Below are 24,770 nucleotides of genomic sequence, written 5' to 3' on the forward strand. Positions count from 1 at the left end.
CCTTGTGGCTTGCCGCTTGAATGTGGGCATTTAGTAATTAAAATGAACCGGAATTGTGTTAGACAAGGAATGTGGCTGATTGAAGTCTTTAAATGACCAAAGACAAGCATTTGTATCACACAATTACACCATAAGCATCCACACGCAAGAAATTAAGGGAATTGTTCAGCCCGAACAAAGACCAGGTAGAAATTTTAATGCGATTTCTTGCAGTCTTTGTTGACAGTTATATTTTTCAGGGCTTTCATCTTCAGGGTGCTGGAAGTTTCCTTATAAAGTATCTGTATAATGTAGAAAATTTTAACACTTTTAGAGATCAAAATGGTAACCATCTCATATATGCTGCATCATCAGTGATGTTCCTCTCCCTGGCATTTTAGCAGGTTCTTTGCGATATAACCTTTTTTCCAGCTCAACAAAGCTCATACATTGTCATTTCACGTACAGATTCATCAAAAACAAATAGCATTCCTAACACATTTAGATAAACAGCTATGCCTCAATCAAAAAGAAAGAAACCGTGAACACAATTGGATTAAACAAAACACAACCTTGTGCATGGGAAGGACTTTTCCACCAGTAACAGACAGACAGTAATCACTCCATCAGCACATCTATTGTATTTACTGTGTTGACAGAGACAACAACATTTTTTCAAAAGGGCATTGAGTCTTCCATCACAAATGTGATTCATGGAGCTAGCTGGTTCTTTTTGTGAACGCTGTGTTGGAGGAAATTGGCAAATTTAACTGGGGAATGAGATGTTATCGATCATCTAATCAGAACACAGATCTTTAGACTATGTCCATGTACCAGTTATTAATAAAGGTGTATATACACATGTACCAGTTTGTTATACACCTCCCCATTCATTGACCTTTCAGAGGGCAGGAGGAAATGAGGTCAACACAAGGTCTTAGGCTGGAGGTCAGAGATAATATGGCAGAGAGCTGAGCAGAGCTGGACAGCATCAAAGACACAGAGGTTTGTCACAGCTGAAATATTCTGTTTTGACTAAGATAAACATCACCAGCTTTATTTTTCCTTTTGAAGTGTCAAACCTGACCGTGGTGGATGCATCTTGTGCATGCCCAATCTGTGTTGGCATAGCAACAGGCTCTCGTGTTTCCCCCCAGTATGACGTTGACCACGATCCCCCTTTCCCCACTCCCCTCCTCCATGCTCCCTTTCCCCACTCCCCTCCTCCATGCTCCCTTTCCCCTCTCCCATCCTCCATGCTCCCTTTCCTCACTCCCATCCTCCATGCTCCCTTTCCCCACTCCCCTCCTCCATGCTCCCTTTCCCCACTCCTCTTCTTCATACTCCCTTTCCCCACTACCCTCCCGCATGCTCCCCACTCCACGCTCCCCACTCCCCCACTTCACACTCCCAATTCCCCTCCTCCACGCTCCCCACTCCCCCACTCCTCTCCCGCATGCTCCCCACTCCCCTCCTCCATCCTCCCCACTCCATGCTCCCTTTCCCCACTCCCTTCCCGCATGCTCCCTTCCCCCACTCCCCTCCCGCATGCTCCCAACTCCATGCTCCCTTTCTCCACCACCCTCCAGCATGCTCCCCACTCCCCGCCTCCATGCTCCCCCCACTCCCCTCCTCCACGCTCCCCACTCCCCTCCTCCACGCTCCTTTTCCCCACAACCCTCCTGCATGCTCCCCACTCCCCTCCTGCATGCTCCCCACTCCCATCCTCCACGCTCCCCACTCCCCACCTCCACGCTCCTTTTCCCCACAACCCTCCTGCATCCTCCCCACTCCCTTCCTCCACGCTCCTCACCTCCACGCACCCCACTCCCCTCCTCCATGCTCCCCACCTCCACGCTCCCCACTCCCTTCCCCACTACCCTCCCGCATGCTCCCCACTTCCTTTCTCCATGCTCCCCACTCCCTTTCTCCACGCTCCCCACTCCCTTTCTCCACGCTCCCCACTCCCTTTCTCCACGCTCCCCACTCCCTTTCTCCACGCTCCCCACTCCCTTTTTCTCCACGCTCCCCACTCCCTTTCTCCCCGCTCCCCTCCTCCATGTTCCCTTCCCCACTACCCTCCCGCATGCTCCCCACTCCCTTCCTCCACGCTCCCCACGCCCTTCCTCCACGCTCCCCACTCCCTTCCTCCACGCTCCCCACTCCCCTCCTCCATGCTCCCTTTCCCACTACCCTCCCGCATGCTCCCCACTCCCTTCCTCCACGCTCCCTTTCCCACTACCCTCCCGCATGCTCCCCACTCCCTTCCTCCACGCTCCCCACTCCCTTCCTCCACGCTCCCTTCCTCCACGCTCCCCACTCCCTTCCTCCACGCTCCCCACTCCCTTCCTCCACGCTCCCCGCTCCCTTCCTTCACGCTCCACGCTCCCCACCTCCATGCTCCCTTCCCCACTACCCTCCCGCATGCTCCCCACTCCCTTCCTCCACGCTCCCCACTCCCTTCCTCCACGCTCCCCACTCCCTTCCTTCACGCTCCACGCTCCCCACCTCCATGCTCCCTTCCCCACTACCCTCCCGCATGCTCCCCACTCCCTTCCTCCACGCTCCCCACTCCCTTCCTCCACGCTCCCCACTCCCTTCCTCCACGCTTCCCAATCCCCTTACTCCATGCTCCCCACTCCCTTCCTCCACGCTCCCCAATCCCCTTCCTCCATGCTCCCCACTCCCCTTCATCCATGTTTCTAATGTCAAGATAAATGATTCCACCTTCACACTGTTTTTTTTTTTACATTGTTGTAATTACATGTCTATGAATACATTTACAATATATCTTTGAAACAATAAAATTACTGCTAAATGCTAAATCTAGTTAACTGCTGTCTCTGCTATGCTCCATAAAACAATCAAAATGAGGGCAAACAAGCTATAAAAGGTCATTAAGACTGATTTTTTAAAAAGAGAAAAAAGGTGTTCTATGCAATAAGTAGATTCTCTTGTGGGTTTAAAAAAATATTGCAATAACATTTCTCTCTCATAATTCTTTCTCCATTACTACTACAGATATATATTTGACATTCAGGTCTGTTTGCAGGTGCGTAGAGAACCTTTGCACATATTGAAACGTGTTGCTGTTGTTTGTTCATTCATTTCTAACCAGTTCTAACTATTCAGTTCATCCATGATTCCAAGAAAAATAAGAGTGAACCCATTTCTTTGAAAGTGAAATACGTGTGCCACTGTGTATTTAACGTTGCACTATGCAGAAAATCGCTCCGCCATTTCCTGGTTGCTAAAACTCTAATAGTTTGCTTAGTTTCAGTTTATGTGACAAAATAAGATAGTATAGTGTAGAGAATCATTGTACCACGTAAAGCACTGTGAAATATTTGTTCCATAAGCAAAAATATTGTTGTTTCAGCTGGTGTACAAAATCGAAAGTAAAAGATGCAAAAAACTAAACTTAAGAACAGGAAGCATAGAACATTAGCACATAGAACATATCTACCGCTTCTTAGACTTGCTTTCAAGTATAATGATAGAACTATAACTCACATTTCTATGTGAATTTGGTCAGGTCACCCAAAAAGTGACATATTGCCACTTTTAAATAATGCTAGTTAACCTCCAACCTAGCAGTCTGATCCAATAACATCCAAACCCTAAAAATTTGGGGACTATGTACAAAAAGTGCTGTAATTTCAAAAAAGTTCCCCCAGTATGAATGAAAATACACTGAAATTAAAGCTGACAATCTACACTTTAATAACCTCATAGTTATTGTATCAAATCCAAAGTTCACGAGTGGACTACGAGAAGGCCATCTGTGAAATGACCACTAAGATTTTACATTTAATGTGTGAGAATATTCTGAAGAAAAAGGCAAAGCGTAAAGGGTTGGATTTGTGCTTTTGCTGAGTTTGTTTCTTCATGAAGTTGCAGTGTTTTGAAGGAGAGTATTCTTGAGCGGATTAAACCAAGGACAGTGGTGCTTAGAGCTCCCTGGCCACCAGCAGCAGCAGTGGCAGCTGTGTCCTGTCCTGTCCTCTCGTTTGAAGATGTCTGTGCTGAGGTTCTCACAGGGTCAGAGTCATTCACACCATCACTCTATCAACTATTAAAAGTACCGTATGACATCGTAACATCTCTTAAAAGGAACAACAAAAAATAATAATAAAATAAACAACCAACCCACTGGGCACAGAATCACAGATGTCAATTCCACGTTTGTTCCACGATGGTTCAGCGTCATTTCATTGAACTTACGTGGAAACACTATTGATTCAACCAGTGGGAACCAGGTAATTGAAATAGTCATTCTCCAAAATTGTTTCATTTTGTAGATAGTGGTTTGCATAATGCACACACCAACACTATTAACACACAGAGAAAGCAGTGGTTACTGTCTGTTGGTGTTCTACATTCACGTGTGGATTCTCTTATCTCTCTCTCACAGACCCACTTTTGCTCACAGCACATCAGAGGATGCTGCACTCCACGTCTCCTGGCCTGAAAAGCATGCCCCACCTTGCCCCCCCCATTCAGGTAGCCCAGGCTCCGTGACAGACTGCAGACATGGGGGATTCCACAGGCTGACTCCTGGAGACACTCTGGAGTTCCAACCACTTATAATCCAGAGGTTGTCATCACTAACCCACAGTATGAAAGCCCTCAGTGCAGACAAAATAAAAGCATTGAGGTTACTATTTTTAAATGGGGTGTTTGCCGTTTTGTATAGGCAGCCATCTAGGCCCATTGATATGGGGACTACAAAGACTTACTGCTGGATGTCACATTGCATTGCCCCGGATAAAGCAAAAAGAGGAGATCTAGCTCAACAGATCATTTTTCAAGTGTCATCTTTGTTTTCATGCCTTGTTCACCGGGATGCGACGCAGACTCCATGTCAAAGCTTTAATCCAATAAAGACTCATTCTTTCTCTTTGCAGCATGTCATTTAATTTAACAACGCTCGCCTTTTGCTGTGAGTGTGGTCATAGCACCCTTGCTCATCACAAGGGAAATGAAGAGTGACTAGAGGCTGGGGTTGAAAGAGGACCCTTCTGAACTGAAGCTTTCTACTCATCATCATCGCCCCATGTAGGGCCTGGATATAGCCCTTCACATTAGTAAGCAGGGGATGGTTGTAATCAACTCTCCCAGTCCACTGTTAGACACTGACAGTGCAGTGTTCCAAAAGAATACACACAGAATAGTATGTAGGAATTAGTCAGGGAAACCATTTGGAATAGAATGATAACATGTGTATTCAAGCACATCAACGTTCATAGCTACTGTACAGTACGCACAGTGCTGACTGTCAACACTCATTGCGAACTATGTGGACATCGTTGCATGTTGTAAAAATTTAACTGAAAATACCATTTATTCCTTCTGTGCAGTCATTTATTTACAATATACAAATGTACAGAGCAACAGTATTGGATAACAGGTGTGGGTAGCTGGCTGTTCTGGTGAGCAGCAGCAGTGATTTCTAACATGCAGAGGCCCAGCGCACCCAGAGCATGGACCCCTGAGCCTGTTGGATTCTCTGGCACCACTACACCACCAGAGCTCCTCCTAACAGGCCTGATGCAAGTCTCTCACTGCACGACAACTCAGCTACACTGGGCTTCCCCACCTCCACGTTCAATCTTCATTTACAGTCTGTCTGTTTTGTTGAAGAGCAATTATATTTGTTTTATTGTGATGTGGTTAAACAGACTGCCAATGATCACATTATCAAAGACAAATTGTGTTTTCCTTCTAACAGGGACAAGTAATGCTGGGGGAAATACTTTCATTCTGCAAGCAAAGCATTTCCATTAGTGTGTAATCAGAGTGCCAATCTTTTGACAGTGTGATATACTGCCTTGATGTCAATGGCTTGGTAATCAACCATCTTAATAGCTGGGTTGTTTTAGATGGTAGCTACAGTTAGCACAAAGCGCAGCACTGTTCACACAGATGATGACATCCCTACTGTCTTTCTGTGTGAGTCTGTGCAAGTCTCACAGAGACAATCACTATGTCAAAAAAGCAACGCAGAACCAATTTTAGACAATTAACTGTTGGGTTAAAGATAGCCGTTTGCTCTTCAATCGTTAATGGACAGCTAAAGCCACAGTCAGGGAAAAGTTGCTGGACATATGCTTCTGAAGCTAAGCAGGGTTGGTCCTGGTCAGTCCCTGGATGGGAGACCAGATGCTGCTGGAAGTGGTGTTGGAGGGCCAGTAGGAGGCACTCTTTCCTCTGGTCTAAAAAAATATCCCAATGCCACAGGGCAGTGATTGGGGACACTGACCTGTGTAGGGTGCCGTCTTTCGGATGGGACGTTAAACGGGTGTCCTGACTCTCTGAGGTCATTAAAGAACCCATGGCACTTATCGTAAGAGTAGGGGTGTTAACCCCGGTGTCCTGGCTGAAGTCCCAATCTGGCCCTCATACCATCACGGTCACCTAATAATCCCCAGTTTACAATTGGCTCATTCATCCCCCTCCTCTCCCCTGTAACTATTTCCCAGGTCGTTGCTGTAAATGAGAACGTGTTCTCAGTCAACTTACCTGTTGAAATAACGGATAAATAAAAAAAATAAAAATAAACATAGATGCCATGAAAAAGGGCCCAGGAAAAAGCAGCCTCAAAGTACATTATGCAGCACATCAGAGATATTCTAGAAAGAAGATGATAGTCAAGTAAGTCACCTCATAGTAGCAGAAAAAGAAAAGAAAAAAGAAAAATGGTCTTACCTTCTACTGCTTTCTGGATAACTGTATGGAATCAGAGAAGACAGAGAATCATTAGTATTGGTGACTGAAGCACATTCACAATCTATAAATGCATAAAGAGCAGCACCAAACAGTTAATGCTAATTCTTCTGGGTTTAATTACCACACATACAGTAGGCCTCTCTAATTACAACACATACAGTAGGCCTCTCTAATTACAACACATACAGTAGGCCTCTCTAATTACAACACATACAGTAGGCCTCTCTAATTACAACACATACAGTAGGCCTCTCTAATTACAACACATACAGTAGGCCTCTCTAATTACAACACATACAGTAGGCCTCTTTAATTACAACACATACAGTAGGCCTCTCTAATTACGACACATACAGTAGGCCTCTCTAATTACGACACATACAGTAGGCCTCTCTAATTACGACACATACAGTAGGCCTCTCTAATTACGACACATACAGTAGTCCTCTCTAATTACGACACATACAGTAGTCCTCTCTAATTACGACACATACAGTAGTCCTCTCTAATTACAACACATACAGTAGTCCTCTCTAATTACAACACATACAGTAGTCCTCTCTAATTACAACACATACAGTAGGCCTCTCTAATTACAACACATACAGTAGGCCTCTCTAATTACAACACATACAGTAGGCCTCTCTAATTACAACACATACAGTAGGCCTCTCTAATTACGACACATACAGTAGGCCTCTCTAATTACAACACATACAAATTACGACACATACAGTAGGCCTCTCTAATTACAACACATACAGTAGGCCTCTCTAATTACAACACATACAGTAGGCCTCTCTAATTACAACACATACAGTAGACCTCTCTAATTACAACACATACAGTAGTCTCTCTAATTACAACACATACAGTAGGCCTCTCTAATTACAACACATACAGTAGGCCTCTCTAATTACAACACATACAGTAGGCCTCTCTAATTACAACACATACAGTAGGCCTCTCTAATTACGACACATACAGTAGGCCTCTCTAATTACAACACATACAAATTACGACACATACAGTAGGCCTCTCTAATTACGACACATACAGTAGGCCTCTCTAATTACAACACATACAGTAGGCCTCTCTAATTACAACACATACAGTAGGCCTCTCTAATTACAACACATACAGTAGGCCTCTCTAATTACAACACATACAGTAGGCCTCTCTAATTACGACACATACAGTAGGCCTCTCTAATTACAACACATACAAATTACGACACATACAGTAGGCCTCTCTAATTACGACACATACAGTAGGCCTCTCTAATTACAACACATACAGTAGGCCTCTCTAATTACAACACATACAGTAGGCCTCTCTAATTACAACACATACAGTAGGCCTCTCTAATTACCACACATACAGTAGGCCTCTCTAATTACCACACATACAGTAGGCCTCTCTAATTACAACACATACAGTAGGCCTCTCTAATTACAACACATACAGTAGGCCTCTCTAATTACAACACATACAGTAGGCCTCTCTAATTACAACACATACAGTAGGCCTCTCTAATTACAACACATACAGTAGGCCTCTCTAATTACAACACATACAGTAGTCCTCTAATTACAACACATACAGTAGTCCTCTCTAATTACAACACATACAGTAGTCCTCTCTAATTACGACACATACAGTAGTCCTCTCTAATTACGACACATACAGTAGTCCTCTCTAATTACAACACATACAGTAGTCCTCTCTAATTACCACACATACAGTAGTCCTCTCTAATTACCACACATACAGTAGGCCTCTAATTACAACACATACAGTAGGCCTCTCTAATTACAACACATACAGTAGGCCTCTCTAATTACAACACATACAGTAGGCCTCTCTAATTACAACACATACAGTAGGCCTCTCTAATTACAACACATACAGTAGGCCTCTAATTACAACACATACAGTAGGCCTCTAATTACAACACATACAGTAGTCCTCTCTAATTACCACACATACAGTAGGCCTCTCTAATTACAACACATACAGTAGGCCTCTCTAATTACGACACATACAGTAGTCCTCTCTAATTACCACACATACAGTAGTCCTCTCTAATTACAACACATACAGTAGGCCTCTCTAATTACAACACATACAGTAGGCCTCTCTAATTACAACACATACAGTAGGCCTCTCTAATTACAACACATACAGTAGGCCTCTCTAATTACAACACATACAGTAGGCCTCTCTAATTAGAACACATACAGTAGGCCTCTCTAATTAGAACACATACAGTAGGCCTCTAATTACAACACATACAGTAGTCCTCTCTAATTACAACACATACAGTAGTCCTCTCTAATTACCACACATACAGTAGGCCTCTCTAATTACGACACATACAGTAGGCCTCTCTAATTACCACACATACAGTAGTCCTCTCTAATTACCACACATACAGTAGTCCTCTCTAATTACAACACATACAGTAGGCCTCTCTAATTACAACACATACAGTAGGCCTCTCTAATTACAACACATACAGTAGTCCTCTCTAATTACCACACATACAGTAGGCCTCTCTAATTACAACACATACAGTAGGCCTCTCTAATTACAACACATACAGTAGGCCTCTCTAATTACAACACATACAGTAGGCCTCTCTAATTACCACACATACAGTAGTCCTCTCTAATTACCACACATACAGTAGGCCTCTCTAATTACAACACATACAGTAGGCCTCTCTAATTACAATACATACAGTAGGCCTCTCTAATTACAATACATACAGTAGGCCTCTCTAATTACGACAGATACAGTAGGCCTCTCTAATTACAACACATACAGTAGGCCTCTCTAATTACAACACATACAGTAGTCCTCTCTAATTACAACACATACAGTAGGCCTCTCTAATTACAACACATACAGTAGGCCTCTCTAATTACAACACATACAGTAGGCCTCTCTAATTACAACACATACAGTAGTCCTCTCTAATTACCACACATACAGTAGTCCTCTCTAATTACAACACATACAGTAGGCCTCTCTAATTACAACACATACAGTAGGCCTCTCTAATTACAACACATACAGTAGGCCTCTCTAATTACAACACATACAGTAGGCCTCTCTAATTACAACACATACAGTAGGCCTCTCTAATTACAACACATACAGTAGGCCTCTCTAATTACAACACATACAGTAGGCCTCTCTAATTACAACACATACAGTAGGCCTCTCCATAGACCTTTCTAATCTATACAATATCACTTCCAGTAATGATCCTGATACTCAACTCACACATTTAGTAGGCAATAGGCATCTCTTTAAAATACTAGCACATAGCATTTTACCCCATATTTGCTGTAATGAAGGCTGACACTGCTGCAGTTTTATCAGAGGATCCCTCATAGCTCATACCTACATGGAGGTTATATTGGATAGATATGCTTTCGATGAGGCACATTTACATGAGACAATCTACATTATGAGAACAGGATATGGTCTTCTAGGAAGGTTGCAGCCGTATGTTGTTATATATGATTCACCCAGTCAGGCCTATAAATACCACATCATTACACACCGATATACTGTATCATTATACAATTACAAGCACAGACAAATTACAAGCCAACAGAGTAAAAGATGCACTGACACTGACTCACAATGCGCACACACACACACACACACACACACACACACACACACACACACACACACACACACACACACACACACACACACACACACACACACACACACACACACACACACACACACACACTCTCTCTCTCTCTCTTTGTGGAAATATTGTAAGTTATAAGGTCCCAACATAAAGTTCTCTGTGGGAACATAAATGGAAGAAATTATGAAATAAATGATCCCCTAACGGCAGGAGAGTGGAAACCTGATACAGTCTCTCAACGGTTTGGAAGAGGCCCAACAGTTTAAATTCCACATTACTTTTACCACCATTCACCCCTGGTAGTTGATTAGCAATGCCTCTGAAGTAGTGGCCACAGAGATCCGAGACCACATCAGCTCAATTCCCCTGTGACGACAGGAACCTACAGACGGCAACACACAGCCTCACACAGACCTAGTGTGTAATGAAGCATGGAAAGCCCCAGATTGCCAAGCAATAAGTGTCTGCGGGGCGGATGTCAGAGTTGTCAGAGGAAGGAAGGTGGGAGTCTAGGCAGTGCTTTGGTGATGGGTGAGTCACAGTTCCACTTCCTTGTTGGAGACTGCGATGCCATCGTGATAATGAGGGGAAAGAGGCTAAGAGCAATGCGTTGTGTCAAGATCCTGGGGCTCAAAGGAATCTATGCTGCTAGCCCTTAAAGAGGCTATATGAATGCCAACATCACTTACTGGTTTAAAGACCAACGGATTGGATTGAATGGGAAAATGAAATGTATTCAGAGAGAAATTCAATTTCATTCACTACAGCTTGAGGAAGGTAAATTCAATTTCCCCAAATTGTGATAGATAAAATGGAATAAATGTGGCTGTGTAATGAGCACGGCCAACTGTCACTATAAATCATGAGAGTGCACAGGGTCCCAGTGATGAGAGTTCAGATACAGGTGAGTTGATGTCCCAGCATAATGACTGATCTGCCTCAACATGGCAACATCTTATATGGGTCAAAATGACTTATATTGGGCCTCCCGGGTGGCGCAGTGGTCTAGGGCACTGCATCGCAGCGCTAGCTGCGCCACCAGAGTCTCTGGGTTCGCGCCCAGGCTCTGTCGCAGCCGGCCGCGACCGGGAGGTCCGTGGGGCGACGCACAATTGGCCTAGCGTCGTCCGGGTTAGGGAGTGTTTGGCCGGTAGGGATATCCTTGTCTCATCGCGCTCCAGTGACTCCTGTGGCGGGCCGGGCGCAGTGCGCGCTAACCGAGGGGGCCAGGTGCACGGTGTTTCCTCCGACACATTGGTGCGGCTGGCTTCCGGGTTGGAGGCGCGCTGTGTTAAGAAGCAGTGCGGCTTGGTTGGGTTGTGCTTCGGAGGACGCATGGCTTTCGACCTTCGTCTCTCCCAAGCCCGTACTGGAGTTGTAGCGATGAGACAAGATAGTAATTACTAGCGATTGGGTATCACGAAAATTGGGGAGAAAAGGGGGATCAAATTTATAAAAATAAAATAAAAAAAGACTTATATTGGTGAGACTAAACTACAGAGTTACAGGATCACAAGTGACTTCGAGGTTCAATGTAACCTTTAAAGTTCCTGATACTCCACATTTATCAGTCCAGAGCTTAACTTTCATTCATCCAGAAAATAGATATGACAAACTGATAACTCAGTTACAAGGTTTCTGATAAATAACCTGCACTGAATGTGGTCAAACTAATGCTAACAGTCTTCTGTTCTGAAAAAACAAATCCATGCATAGCTAGAATGATTAAGTCCTGAGCAAATGAAACCCCTAGGACTCAGCTAAACAAAATTCTAGGGCTAGAATCCAGATTCCTTAAAGGACAACAGGGTTTTGTGTTCCGTCCAAGCCTTCAACAATATGACAGACAGAGGCATTAGTCCTGCTTTCTAATTGTAATCCAATTGATGTGTGCAGCTCATAGAAGTGAAATACAGTATGCAGCTTTATGGAATAGTGAGAGTTGGCAGAATAAATTTAACATATGACGGTGGTGGCAGCTTGACAAGAAGTGAGATACACTGAGTTAATGGAAAAGATAGGGTTGAATACAACCAACAGACCCAGCCAGGCAAATGTTGAAGAAATATGTGGAGAGGTCCGTATATCTTTTAATCTTCACTTGTTAGCTTTGGCTTGAAACTTGGCACAATAGTAAAGGCCACGATGGAGTTGAATGCCAGTTATAGCTTAAACTGCCAGAGGCAATTTAACGTTAACAAGCTATTTCTCTGTCACTGTAAAACTCATTATGGCTAGAAGAACATTTGAAAGAGCTTGAAGGCAACTACAAGTGTTCCAAATGTAGGGTTCAAGCTGGGCCAATACCATGTTACTTGTGTTATTGATTTCTTAACATTTAAAAAAGAGGAAGGGCCAATAAAGTTGATACAAACGAGGGACAAAGGTTTGTGAATAGTGATTTGTTTGGATGGGTGTCTCGCGTCGACTACTAGAGACAATATGCATGACAATCAGTGACCCCTGGTGAGCTGTTTCTGACAATCAGTGACCCCTGGTGAGCTGTTTCTGACAATCAGTGACCCCTGGTGAGCTGTTTCTGACAATCAGTGACCCCTGGTGAGCTGTTTCTGACAATCAGTGACCCCTGGTGAGCTGTTTCTGACAATCAGTGACCCCTGGTGAGCTGTTTCTATGCCGTTCAACCATATTGAATAAATCAAAAACATGGGATTTGGTTGGACACTTTGATCAATGCTACATGGCACAAAAATATCCAGAAAACTTTTTAAACCAGGAGTTTATTCAACTAATCAAACTCACCACCCTGGTCTGTACGTATACTGAACACATTTTTCCATAGAGGAGTCAGGCTATAACAACTAACAACTGGGTCATCTTTGTTGGTTGTAAAATCAACCCTTCCATGCTCCAATAAATTGCTTTTTTATTGAAATGAAAAATGACATTTAGATTCATCTCCTGCAGGCAGACAAAGACAGTATCTAATACTGAATGACCTTGAGCAAACACAACACCCAATGTGTAGACACAGATAACATATTCAATTCAAAGTGACTTTTGAGACACACCGAATAGCTTTCATTGAATGAGATGAATGCTATACACATACCCACGTATGTGTTTGAACTAGGAAAGCTTCTCTAGAGAGCTTGCTTTTTCCTCAACCATGTCTCTAAGAACAATCGGGCGAGAGCAGGACAGGACATGGGTTTAAGTTGCTGTCATAACTATTTTAAAATAAAGTGCTACATAACAATAAATACTACTATATGACAAAACACATCTGGTGTGAGGACAATGCCCAACATTAATGGTGTCCCGTGTGAGGACAACCAACTACATTACTTGAAGACACAATACATTCCAAATCCCTTCAAGTTAATCATTGGGGTAACAATTCACTTGTTAACCATCTTATACGCCTCATAACGATGTACTCTGCTGATGTCTGCCCTCTACAACTCAGACTGCAGTGCCGAAGATTGGCTCTGTCAGGTAACCTCTATAACAGCAACAGTTTGTGCATACTACATCCGTGTAAAACTCAGACCCCTACTCATAACATACAGTGCCTTCAGAAAGTATTCATACCCCTTGACTTATACCACATTTTCTTGTGCTACAGCCTGAATTCAAAATTGATTAAATATATTTTTTCTCTCTCACTATTTACATACAATACCCCATAATGACAAAGTGAAAACATGTTATTAGATATTCCTTTTGCACATTTATTAAAATGAAATACATAAATAACTAATGTACATAAGTATTCACACCCCTTTGCTATGACAGTCCAAATTGAGCTCAGGTGCATCACATTTCCTTTGATCATCCTTGGGATGTCACTACAACTTCATTGGAGTCCACTTGTGGCCAATTCAATTGTTTGGACATTATATATTTTTAACGAAACAAATGTCTATAGAAGATCCCACAGTTGAGAGTACATGTCAGAGCAGAAACTATACCATGAAGTCCAAAGAACTATCCGTAGATCTCTGAGAGAACTGTGATGAGGCACATATCTGGGGAAGGGTATAAACAACTTCTATAGTGTTGAAAGTTTCCAAGAGCACAGGGGTCTCCATCATTGGGAAATAGACAATATATGGAACTATCCAAACTGCCTAGAGCTGGCCGTCTAACTAACCCGGGCAAGAAGGACCTTGGTCAGATAGGTGATCAAGAACCCAATGACCACTCTAACAGAACTACAGAGTTACTTGACTGAGAAGGGAGAACCTGCCAAAAGGACAACAGTCTCTACAGCTTTTCACCAATCTGAACTTTATGGGAGAGTGTCCTGATGGAAGCCACTCCTGAGAAAAAGGCAAATGACATCACGATTGGAGTTTGCAAATAATTTCTGTCTGTCACGTGCCTAAGGCAAAAGATTATGTGGTCTGAATGCAAAGCACTATGTTTAGAGAAAACCAGGCACAGCTCATCACCTGTCTAACACCATCCCTACCATAAGGCATGGTGGTGGCAGCATCATGCTATGGGGATGCTTTTCAGTGGCAGGGACTGGGAGACTGGTAAGGATAGAGGGAACAATGAATGGAGCCAAATACAGGCCAATCCTTGATGAGAGCCTGCTTCAGAGTGCAAACACCCTTAGACTGGGGTGAAGATTTACATTCCAACAGTACAATGACCCCAAGCATACAGCTAAAACAATGCTGGATTGGCTTCAGAACCAGTGTGTGAAAGTCCTTGAGTGGCAGAGCAAAAGCCCAGACTTGAATACCATTGAAAATCTGTGGAAAGACTTAAAGATTGCTGTTCACCGCCGCTCCCCATCTAACTTAACAGAGCTTGTGAAACTCTGCAAGGAAGAAAAGGAGAAAATCCCAAAATCCAGATGTGCAAAGCTGATACAGACATACCCAAGACGACTCAAAGCTGATACAGACATACCCAAAACAACTCAAAGCTGATACAGACATGCCCAAAACAACTCAAAGCTGATACAGACATACCCAAAACAACTCAAAGATGATACAGACATGCCCAAAACGACTCAAAGCTGTAATCTCCGCCAAAGGTTCTTCTACAAAGTATTCAGTCAGGGGTGTGAATACTTATGTAAAACATATATTTCTGTATTTCATTTTCAATAAATGTGAGAGAAAAAAAATTGTAAAACATGTTTTCACTGTCATTATGGGGCATTGTGTGTAGATGGTTGAGAAAACCATATATAAATACATTTTGAATTCAGGCTATAACACAACATGTGGAATAAGTCAAGGGGTATGAACACTAAATAATAGGCACTGTAAAAAATACAAAACAGAGTTTCCTACATAGCTTCCATGTCAGGAGACACAAAACGGTTTCAAATGTCAGTAGGGCAAGGCCAGCAGTGCATCAGAGAGGGATGGATAGCAGAATGAGTTGATTTGAATGAGAGCAGAGCAGGCCTACAGATTCTCCATGTACATGTGCATCAGAGTACATGAGCGTATTCCCATTCCCTGGATTGGCTGGCAAATGAGGCGTGTGTCAGAGGGAGACGTGCGTACACCAGACTGATTTATGTCCCTGGCCTAATTCTCCTCTCTGGTGAGGAGCGCTGTAATCGACTTTGACGCTCCTCTTGGCTCTGGGGGTAAAAGGTAGTCCAGATACACCTGAGAGAGATGACTGGGCCAATGAAGCTCTGTACTGACCACGTGGCCATGTGATTTCTTGACCGATGCGTGGTCTTGGAATGGCTACAAAATCCAAATCTTTGCCCCTTTGGGCTCTGTCGGAATTCAGCAGATACAGTTGAAGTCGAAAGTTCACATACACTTAGGTTGGAGTCATTAAAACTTGTTTTTCAACCACTCCACAAATTGCTTGTTAACAAACTAGAGTTTTGGCAAGTCAGTTAGGACATCTACTTTGTGCATAACAAGTTATTTTTCCAACAATTGTTTACAGACAGATTATTTCACTTATATTTCACTGTATCACAATTCCAGTGGGTCAGAAGTTTACATACACTAAGTTGACTGTGCCTTTAAACAGCTTAGAAAATTTCAGAAAATTAGTTCATGGCTTCAGAAGCTTCTGATAGGCTAATTGACATAATTTGAGTCAATTGGAGGTGTACCTGTGGATGTATTTCAAGGCCTACCTTCAAACTCATTGCCTCTTTGCTTGACATCATGGGAAAATCAAAAGAAATCAGCCAAGACCTCAGAAAATTTTTTATTGACCTCCCCAAGTCTGGTTCATCCTTGGGAGCAATTTCCAAACACCTGAAGGTACCACGTTCATCTGTACAAGCAACAGTATGCAAGTAAACACCATGGGACCACGCAGTGTCATACCGCTCAGGAAGGAGACGCGTTCTGTCTCCTAGAGATGAACGTACTTTGGTGCGAAAAGTACAAATCAATCCCAGAACAACAGCAAAGGATCTTGTGAAGAACATAACCTGACAGGCCGATCAGCAAGGAAGAAGCCACTGCTCCAAAACCGCCATAAAAAAGCCAGACTACGGTTTGCAACAGGACAAAGTTCGTACTTTTTGGAGAAATGTCTTCTGGTTTGATGAAACAAAAATAGAACTGTTTGGCCAGTTTGGAGGAAAAAGGGGGATGCTTACAAGCCGAAGAACACCATCTCAACCGTGAAGCACGGGGGTGGCAGCATCATGTTGTGGGGGTGCTTTGCTGCAGGAGGGACTGGTGCACTTCATGCGGAAGGGAAAATTGTTTAAGGACAACAAATCCTATAGAAAATGTGTGGGTAGAACTGAAAAAGCTTGTGCGAGCAAGGAGGCCTACAAACCTGACTCAGTTACACCAGCTCTGTCAGGAGGAATGGGCCAAAATTCACCCAACTTATTGTGGGAAGCTTGTGGAAGGCTACCCGAAACATTTGACCCAAGTGAAACAATTTAAAGACAATGCTACCAAATACTAATTTAGTCTATGTAAACTTCTGACCCACTGGGAATATGATGAAAGAAATAAAAGCTGAAATACATCATTCTCTCTACTATTATTCTGACATTTCACATTCTTAAAATAAAGTGGTGATCCTAACTGACCTAAGACAGGTTTTACTTGGATTAAATGTCAGGAATTGTGAAAAACTGAGTTTAAATGTATTTGGCTAAGGTGTATGTAAACTTCTGACTTCAACTGTAACTATATGTGACTCGTTTCAGGAAACTATGAGTATGTCCTACTTTAAAAAATAATCTAAAGATGTTTTTTGGCAGAAATACCTTCTGGAACTTGTATGCCATCTGTAAATATGAATAAAATTGTCAAATTACGAGCCTAATTGGTTTAACCACAGAAAAAGTCAGCAACCTTCCCGCTAGCCATGATTGGCTGAGATAATGAGTGGTCTGGAAATGCAGAGAGATGAGTTCAGATTGGTCTGCCATTTAGCACGCTTCTGTCTATTTGAGCTGGTCAGTATGTGTAGATAATCGTCTCTAACGCAGCATCTAAAAAATATATATCGCGATAGTAGAACTGCATAAGTGTTTCTCTCCACTTTCTGGAGGACTGTTTTGAAATCAGTGGAATTAGAGCATGATAGCTAAGGAGATGGAGAAGACACCTGTCTCCGGATTACGTCTTCAAACTAATGGCAACCATGGCATCCGTGAGAGAGGGAGAAGCGTCCATCCATGTATACGGGTAAGATAGTCTAGCTAGCTACATTTTCAGATATTACACGTTTCTAATTTTGTCAGAAAGTCGTTTTCATTTCAAGTTAAGCGTACTGTTATCTAGTGTGACGACCCTCCCACTCTGTCTGCCGTATTCTCTCTTTGTTCTTGTTTCCTTATTAGGATGCCGGTTGGCGGAGTTGGGAGGGTCGTCAGCTACATGGGAAACACCTGGGTCCAGTGTGTCCCAGGATAAATACACCACTTCCCCATTCATGGAGGAGACTCTCTCCATGCAGACACCGTCATAGATTTTGTTGTGTATCTTGGTGGTTTTTGGTTGTTTGCTTTGGCACCTTTCAACACCCTGCATTATCACATTCATGCATGCTAAACACTCACTTACACTACTGATTACTGATTACACACACCATTGTATATTGTACTTAGTTTATTTAATAAATATATGTTTTGTTATTCCTTATCTCCACGTTGTCTCCCTTTTGTTACGGGCTTTGAGCCGGTTCGTGACACTAGCTAGTTAACATTAGCTGGTTGGATCGCTAGCTAACGTTACGTGTATGATCTTTGTAGTAATACTATTCGTATTTCAGAAGCATTTGCTTTGCTAGTTATAGCCTAGCTAACATTGAACCTGGTTGGTTAGCTACCTGCAGATTCATGAGTTGGGATTATGGTTCCTTGTTTAGCTAGCTAGCTATATGTCTTAATAAGACTCCACTATGCAAGTATCCATTTCAATAGGGCGAGTAAAATGGTCATACTGATCTCTTCTCTCATTTGTGTCTGGAAGTACGTTAGCCAGTTAGCTTGGGTGCTTGACTGCTGTTAGGTCAGCTAGCTAACATTACGTGTATGATCTGTGTAGTAATATTATTCGTATCTCAGAGCCATTTGCTTTGCTAGTTATAGCCTAGCTAACATTGAACCTGGTTGGTTAGCTACCTGCAGATTCATGAAGGGTAGTAACATTATGAGTTGGGATTATGGTTCATTGTTTAGCTAGCTAAATGTCTTAACAAAAGACTCCACTATGCAAGTAACCGTTTCAATAGAATGTTAATGATGTCACTGCGACAACTGTTGATAGACGTAGCTGGTAAATTTGCTATCTACTCCGATTTCAGAGCACTCTCATCTGAGTGTGCCAGAGTGCAGAGTAACTGACAAATTTACGAATGCTCAAAACCCGTTGAATATGTCCGGTGTCAGTAAACGTTGGCAAAAAAGTGTAAATTGTTGCCAGCAGCACAGTTGCAGTCACCAACTGCAACTGGACAACAGAAAAACAGCCTAACCAGCTCTGTTAGGGTGAGTAAAATGGTCAGAGTGAGCAGTTCTCTCATTTGTGTCTGGAAGTAGCTATCAAGCTAGCTAGCCAGTTAGCTTGGGTGCTTGACTGCTGTTGTTACGCCAGAACACTCGGATCAACCCTTAAAGATATGGGTGCGGCTAAAGCTTAAGAGGGTGTGAACTATGTTGAATGGGTGTAGACAAAGAAGAGGTCTCCAGTAGGTGTACAAAAACATTCAAAGGCAATTTTCTCAAAAGTGAGGTTACAAGTTTCTTAACTTTCAAAGCATAACTACTTTCCAATTCTTCCTCAACTGTAGTGTATGCATTTTCTAGCTCCGAGTCTCTACTTTTATCCAATGTAAAAAACACAATTTCAAATTTTGCTACTGAAGACCTAATCGAGCCGGTCAGTCACAAATGTATTATTTGTAAATTTCTTATAAGTCATATTTTTTATCATGTCTTCTTATCTTTTATCTCTCTGAGCTTTTGGCGTGCCTGATTTTATATTCTAGGTGACAAATATTGTCTGCAGTCAAATTGTGACACCACATTGGTATTCTACTGTATGTCTCTATTTAGAAATGTAAAAAAAGGTGCAGTATCAGCTCACACAGAAGCCCTCTGTGAATCAGAACACAAAGGGAAGTGTGGAGGTAGTGGGGGAAGGGTCTAAACCTGATGCAGGCAGTGGATGACAGCCATGGCCATGGAACCAGTTAGCCCTGGGTGTATTGATCTCTCTGAGGTGAGCATCCAGCCTATTGCTGAAATGTCATTCTGTTGCAAACTGCTACAGTATTCTGTTCCTATGGTAGCAGATATCTAGTATCAGGTAACAGCATGGTTTTAGAATGATGAATGGTAACGCCATTATTCTACTAGAGTGAGGTTTCCACCCTGCAGTATATGTGAGTGGTAGCAATAGAACAAAATGTCTGGGTGGAGGCTTGTAGATTTGCTTATTTCCCTTTAGCCATGAAACAGTCATCCACAAATGAGTTACGTGGGCCTAGCTAAACTCAGACAAAACGTCATCATAATCAACCGCCTATCCAACAATCTCAGTCAAACCCCCTAAGCATTCAGAAACAGAGCGTCAAGCTGTGCTGAAATGTAGATAAACAGAACTCTCCCACAAATAATTTATTAAAATGAAAATCTGTTCAGATAATGGCTCAGAATTACAAGTAAAACCCAAAGGAATCCCTCAAAAACCATCATTTAACTTCACAAAGCAATCAGTTTTACTGCTAAGGCATTCAAATGGAAAAACAGGCCCTTTCCAATAACTCATTCAGCTCAGTTTGTATTTGGCTCACCTTCATGGCAGTACTTTCCCTTGTATCCAGTGTCGGTGCAGTCACAGAGGACCTCTCCCTGGTGGATGGAGCAGATGCCTCTGTTGCTGCAGGGGTTCTGTTTAATGCACAGATATTCCAAATCATTCTGAACACTCTGGCCATCCAGGAGCACGGGGAGGGTCTCCCCCAGCTTCAGGTTGGCGATCAGGCCCTGGAAGGGTGGCTCGTATTTGACGGTGCTGGACGTGAGGGCAGATAGGCGCACGTCTGGCGAGATGCCGCCTACGTAAAGGTCACTGGCCACCACCATCTCACTCCTCTTGGACTTGACCTCGGCCACCTTGTCCTCGTTGTCCACCACCAGGCTGGTCTCTTTGTAGTTACGGGTGAGCAGCACGCGGTGCCAGCGCTGGTCGTTGACACGAGTCTCCGTGTGCAGGGAGGCCGGCTCTGCACAGTGGATGGTGAAGCGAAGATGCAGCCGGCCGTCTGCGATCAGAAGCTCCAGGAAGTCACAGTTCCCTCCGTCGTCCAGGTAGAGCACCAGGGCCTTGCTGATGTTGGTCTTCAGAGCGAAGCTCAGCTGGCCTGTGGCCTTGGCTTCCCAGCGGCCGTACCGCGCCCACTGACCAGGGACTCCCTCGTACTCCAAGGCCGTGACCATGACTGTCAACAGCAGCCCAGTCAATAGCAGGGGCCACACGGCCCGAACTTCACACCTCCCCTGTCTGCTTATCATCTTCCACTTCTGACTCTAATCCCTCCAACTAGGTCTCGTTGCTTTTAATCCACTACCGCTGAGAGAGAGGCCGAAATGAGCTCCAGTCTACACTGTTGTGTTTTCCCTAAAGTGTACAGCAATAATATGACTCAAATTCTTCTTTTTATCTTTGCCTCTCTATCCTGATTTTCTTCTTAGCCTCTCCATTGAGTGGAAAAATTGGGAATTGTGTCACCTATTATCCAGAGAACCAGCTACAATAACGTTCTGGTGATATCATAGAATCCATATGTTTTGGAATCTAGGAACTAGCACTAAACATTTAAGAATTAGGAACTAACACATACTGTAGCCTACACTTAGGAATCTAGGAACTAGCATATAGCCTAGGTTTAGGAATCTAGGAACTAGCATATAGCCTAGGTTTAGGAATCTAGGAACTAGCATATAGCCTAGGTTTAGGAATCTAGGCACTAGCATATAGCCTAGGTTTAGGAATCTAGGCACTAGCATATAGCCTAGGTTTAGGAATCTAGGAACTAGCATATAGCCTAGGTTTAGGAATCTAGGAACTAGCATATAGCCTAGGTTTAGGAATCTAGGAACTAGCATATAACCTAGGTTTAGGAATCTAGGAACTAGCATATAGCCTAGGTTTAGGAATCTAGGAACTAGCACATAGCCTAGGTTTAGGAATCTAGGACCTAGAACATACGTCTAGGAGTCTAGGAACTAGTACATTTACAAAACCAAGTGAAGTGGTGATTGTTGCAGAATGTTGAAGTCAGGTAGTTGGGTCAGAAAAAGGACAAAACTAATTCAAGGTTCTCTGTTCCTCTTCCCCTCCCTCATCAACCAAATATCCTGGCCTCCTTCCAGCTGCAGTCCAGTCCAGTCTCCAGGGGTTAGCTAGGCACAGAGCCAAGCAGAAACAGGTGCAAGCGCCATCTTCCTCAGTGTCCCATTGCTCTGGAACACACACAAGAAGACTATGTTATTTGGAGAGAAATAAAAGATAATTGACAGCTTAGCATCATATTAAAACTCCTGCCGCTGGAGCTTTCTAATCTACTGAAGTTACATAATCATATAACCAAAATAATGACATAACATAATACATTATAAAAATGTAAGCTTTATCATTTTACACTGAACAAAAATATAAACCCAACATGTAAAGTGTTGGTCCCATGTTTAATGAGCTGAAATAAAATATCCCTGAAATGTTCCATATGCACAAAAAGCTTATTTCTCTCAAATTTTGTGCACAAATTTGTTTACATCCCTGTTACTGAGCATTTCTCAGTAACAAGTGTGGCATATCAAGAAACTGATTAAACAGCATGATCATTACACAGGTGCACCTTGTGCTGGGGACAATAAAAGGCCACCAAAATTAGCATTTTTGTCACAAAACACAATGCCATAGATGGGGCAAGATTGAGGAAGTGTGCAATTGGCATGGCAGGAATGTCCACCAGAGCTGTTGAGGGATAATTGAAAGTTAATTTCTCTACCATAAACCACCTAGAAAATTTGGCAGTACTTCCAACCGGCCTCACAACCGCAGACCACGTGTATGGCATCGTGTGGGCGAGTGGTTTCCTGATGTCACTGTTGTGAACACAGTGCCACATGGTGGTGGTGGGGTTATGGCATGAGCAGGCATAAGCTATGGACAATGTACACAATTGCATTTTATCTATGGCAATTTGAATGGACAGAAATACCGTGATGAGATCCTGAGGCCAATTATGAGGCCCATTTTTTTATGTATCTGTGACCAACAGATGCATATCTGTATTCCCAGTCATGTGAAAACCATAGATTAGGATCTAATGAATTTATTTAAATTGACTGAATTCCTCATATGAACTGTAACTCAGTAAAATCTTTGAAATTGTTGCATTTTGCGTTTATATTTTTGTTGAGTATATAATAACTCATGTTATTATATACATGTATGTTTTTTATGTTCTGAAGCTATGTAAATCAAATAATTAAATAATGACATTAAAACAAATTATTAAAATATGACACATAAAAAGAAAGAAAAGAAGAGCGAGTGAGAGAGAGAGCGAGACTTTACTATTGCAATGCATTATTTATTAGTCCCCTGGCAGACACAGAAGAGAACCCAGAGAGGCACGGGAGGAAAGGTTGCTTTAGTTAGAGAGCAATGGAGCCTTGGAGGGTAGGATGGGACTCTGGGCTTCTCGAGCACGTCAATAGGGTTTGGAAGCTTCGTTGATATCACTATGGATAGTATGTTGACGGAGAGAGAGAAAGAGAAAGAGCGAGAGAGAAACGAGAGAAACAGCGAGAGAGGGGAGAGAGAGCAGATTGCTGTGTTCATTTTGGTGCATCTAATCAAATATGAAATGTATTTTTAGCAAGATTACCATTGCGTGCTGTAACTTTTCTCAAACGTCAGAAACACTGGGTGACATAAGGGAGAAAGTGTAAAATGTATAGTGCTCTCAGATTAGCTTCATCAGGATGGCCCTGCTGTTGTCACTTTCCAGTGCTTCTGTGTCCTTGAATGTAAATTCCAACAGCAATTCTCTTGCATAAATGAGAATAACAGTCAAGTCCCGTCAGTTATCTGCTAAGAAATAGATAAAGAGAGGAAGGTGAAACATTCCCCTTTCATGTATGCACCAAAATGACAATATCAACATGAAAACAATTGTTGAGAACAACAGTACACACAATAACAAACTGTTTTCCCTGTCCCTATTGTTTCAGTAAAAAGCTAAAGGTTGGGGCTGGACCAATGCAAACACTCTCAAGTTCATAGAAATATGATTCACCATCCATGATATGAAATGTAAAGTTAACCATGTTTTGAAGCTATTTAGTGTTTGTTTACATTTACTTTGTTTACAAACATACAAGCAACTATATTTGGGGTTCTGATAGGGTACGGCAGTTGAACTAAGCTCATGAGGCATTTATACACTATATTTTTCAAGAATCAATGGGTACATATCATTAATTTCTAAGTGCAACAATGGATGTAGCAACTGCAGATTGCTCCTTTAATATAATAAAAAAAGACCCACTTTCAAATAACACAATTATAGTCAATAAGCCAGCGTGAAGCCGTAGTTCCAGGTTCCCCTCACTGCTCCATCTAATAAACTGAATCAAATCATCTTGATTAAAAACAGTTCTATTCACCTCTCTCATCAACCAAACCAGAAAGTGCTAAAGACTGCATGTCTTTTCAGACAAATCAGTGTATGTCTGCCTCCAGGAAAGCCACTGCAGAATCAAAGAAGCTAAGTGCCTTTGGATTACCTGCTGAATTGCTGTGGCCAGTTTGGACGGAGGCATTATGTCCTGCGGAACACAAATCTCACAGCTCTTGAGGACAATGAAACAGCCCAGGACGCTTGCATGTTGAATCGTCACTTGAAAAAAGAAAAGGCCTTGTGACCGCCTCAGTTG

At 42.7% G+C, this 24,770-nt stretch overlaps 1 protein-coding gene across 1 annotated transcript in view; it reads right to left on the minus strand.

Moving 5' to 3' along the window:
• LOC120021048 (neurexin-2-like) overlaps positions 1-21,335 on the minus strand; it is a 113,430-nt gene extending 92,095 nt beyond the window's left edge. Inside the window, exon 1 of the mRNA XM_038964697.1 lies at positions 20,615-21,335. Coding sequence (XP_038820625.1) covers positions 20,615-21,335 — 721 coding nt within the window. The remainder of the gene's footprint in view (positions 1-20,614) is intronic.
• Positions 21,336-24,770: the final 3,435 nt, after the last annotated feature.

The sequence above is a fragment of the Salvelinus namaycush genome, chromosome 26 (assembly GCF_016432855.1).
Source record: "Salvelinus namaycush isolate Seneca chromosome 26, SaNama_1.0, whole genome shotgun sequence".
NCBI lineage: Eukaryota > Metazoa > Chordata > Actinopteri > Salmoniformes > Salmonidae > Salvelinus > Salvelinus namaycush.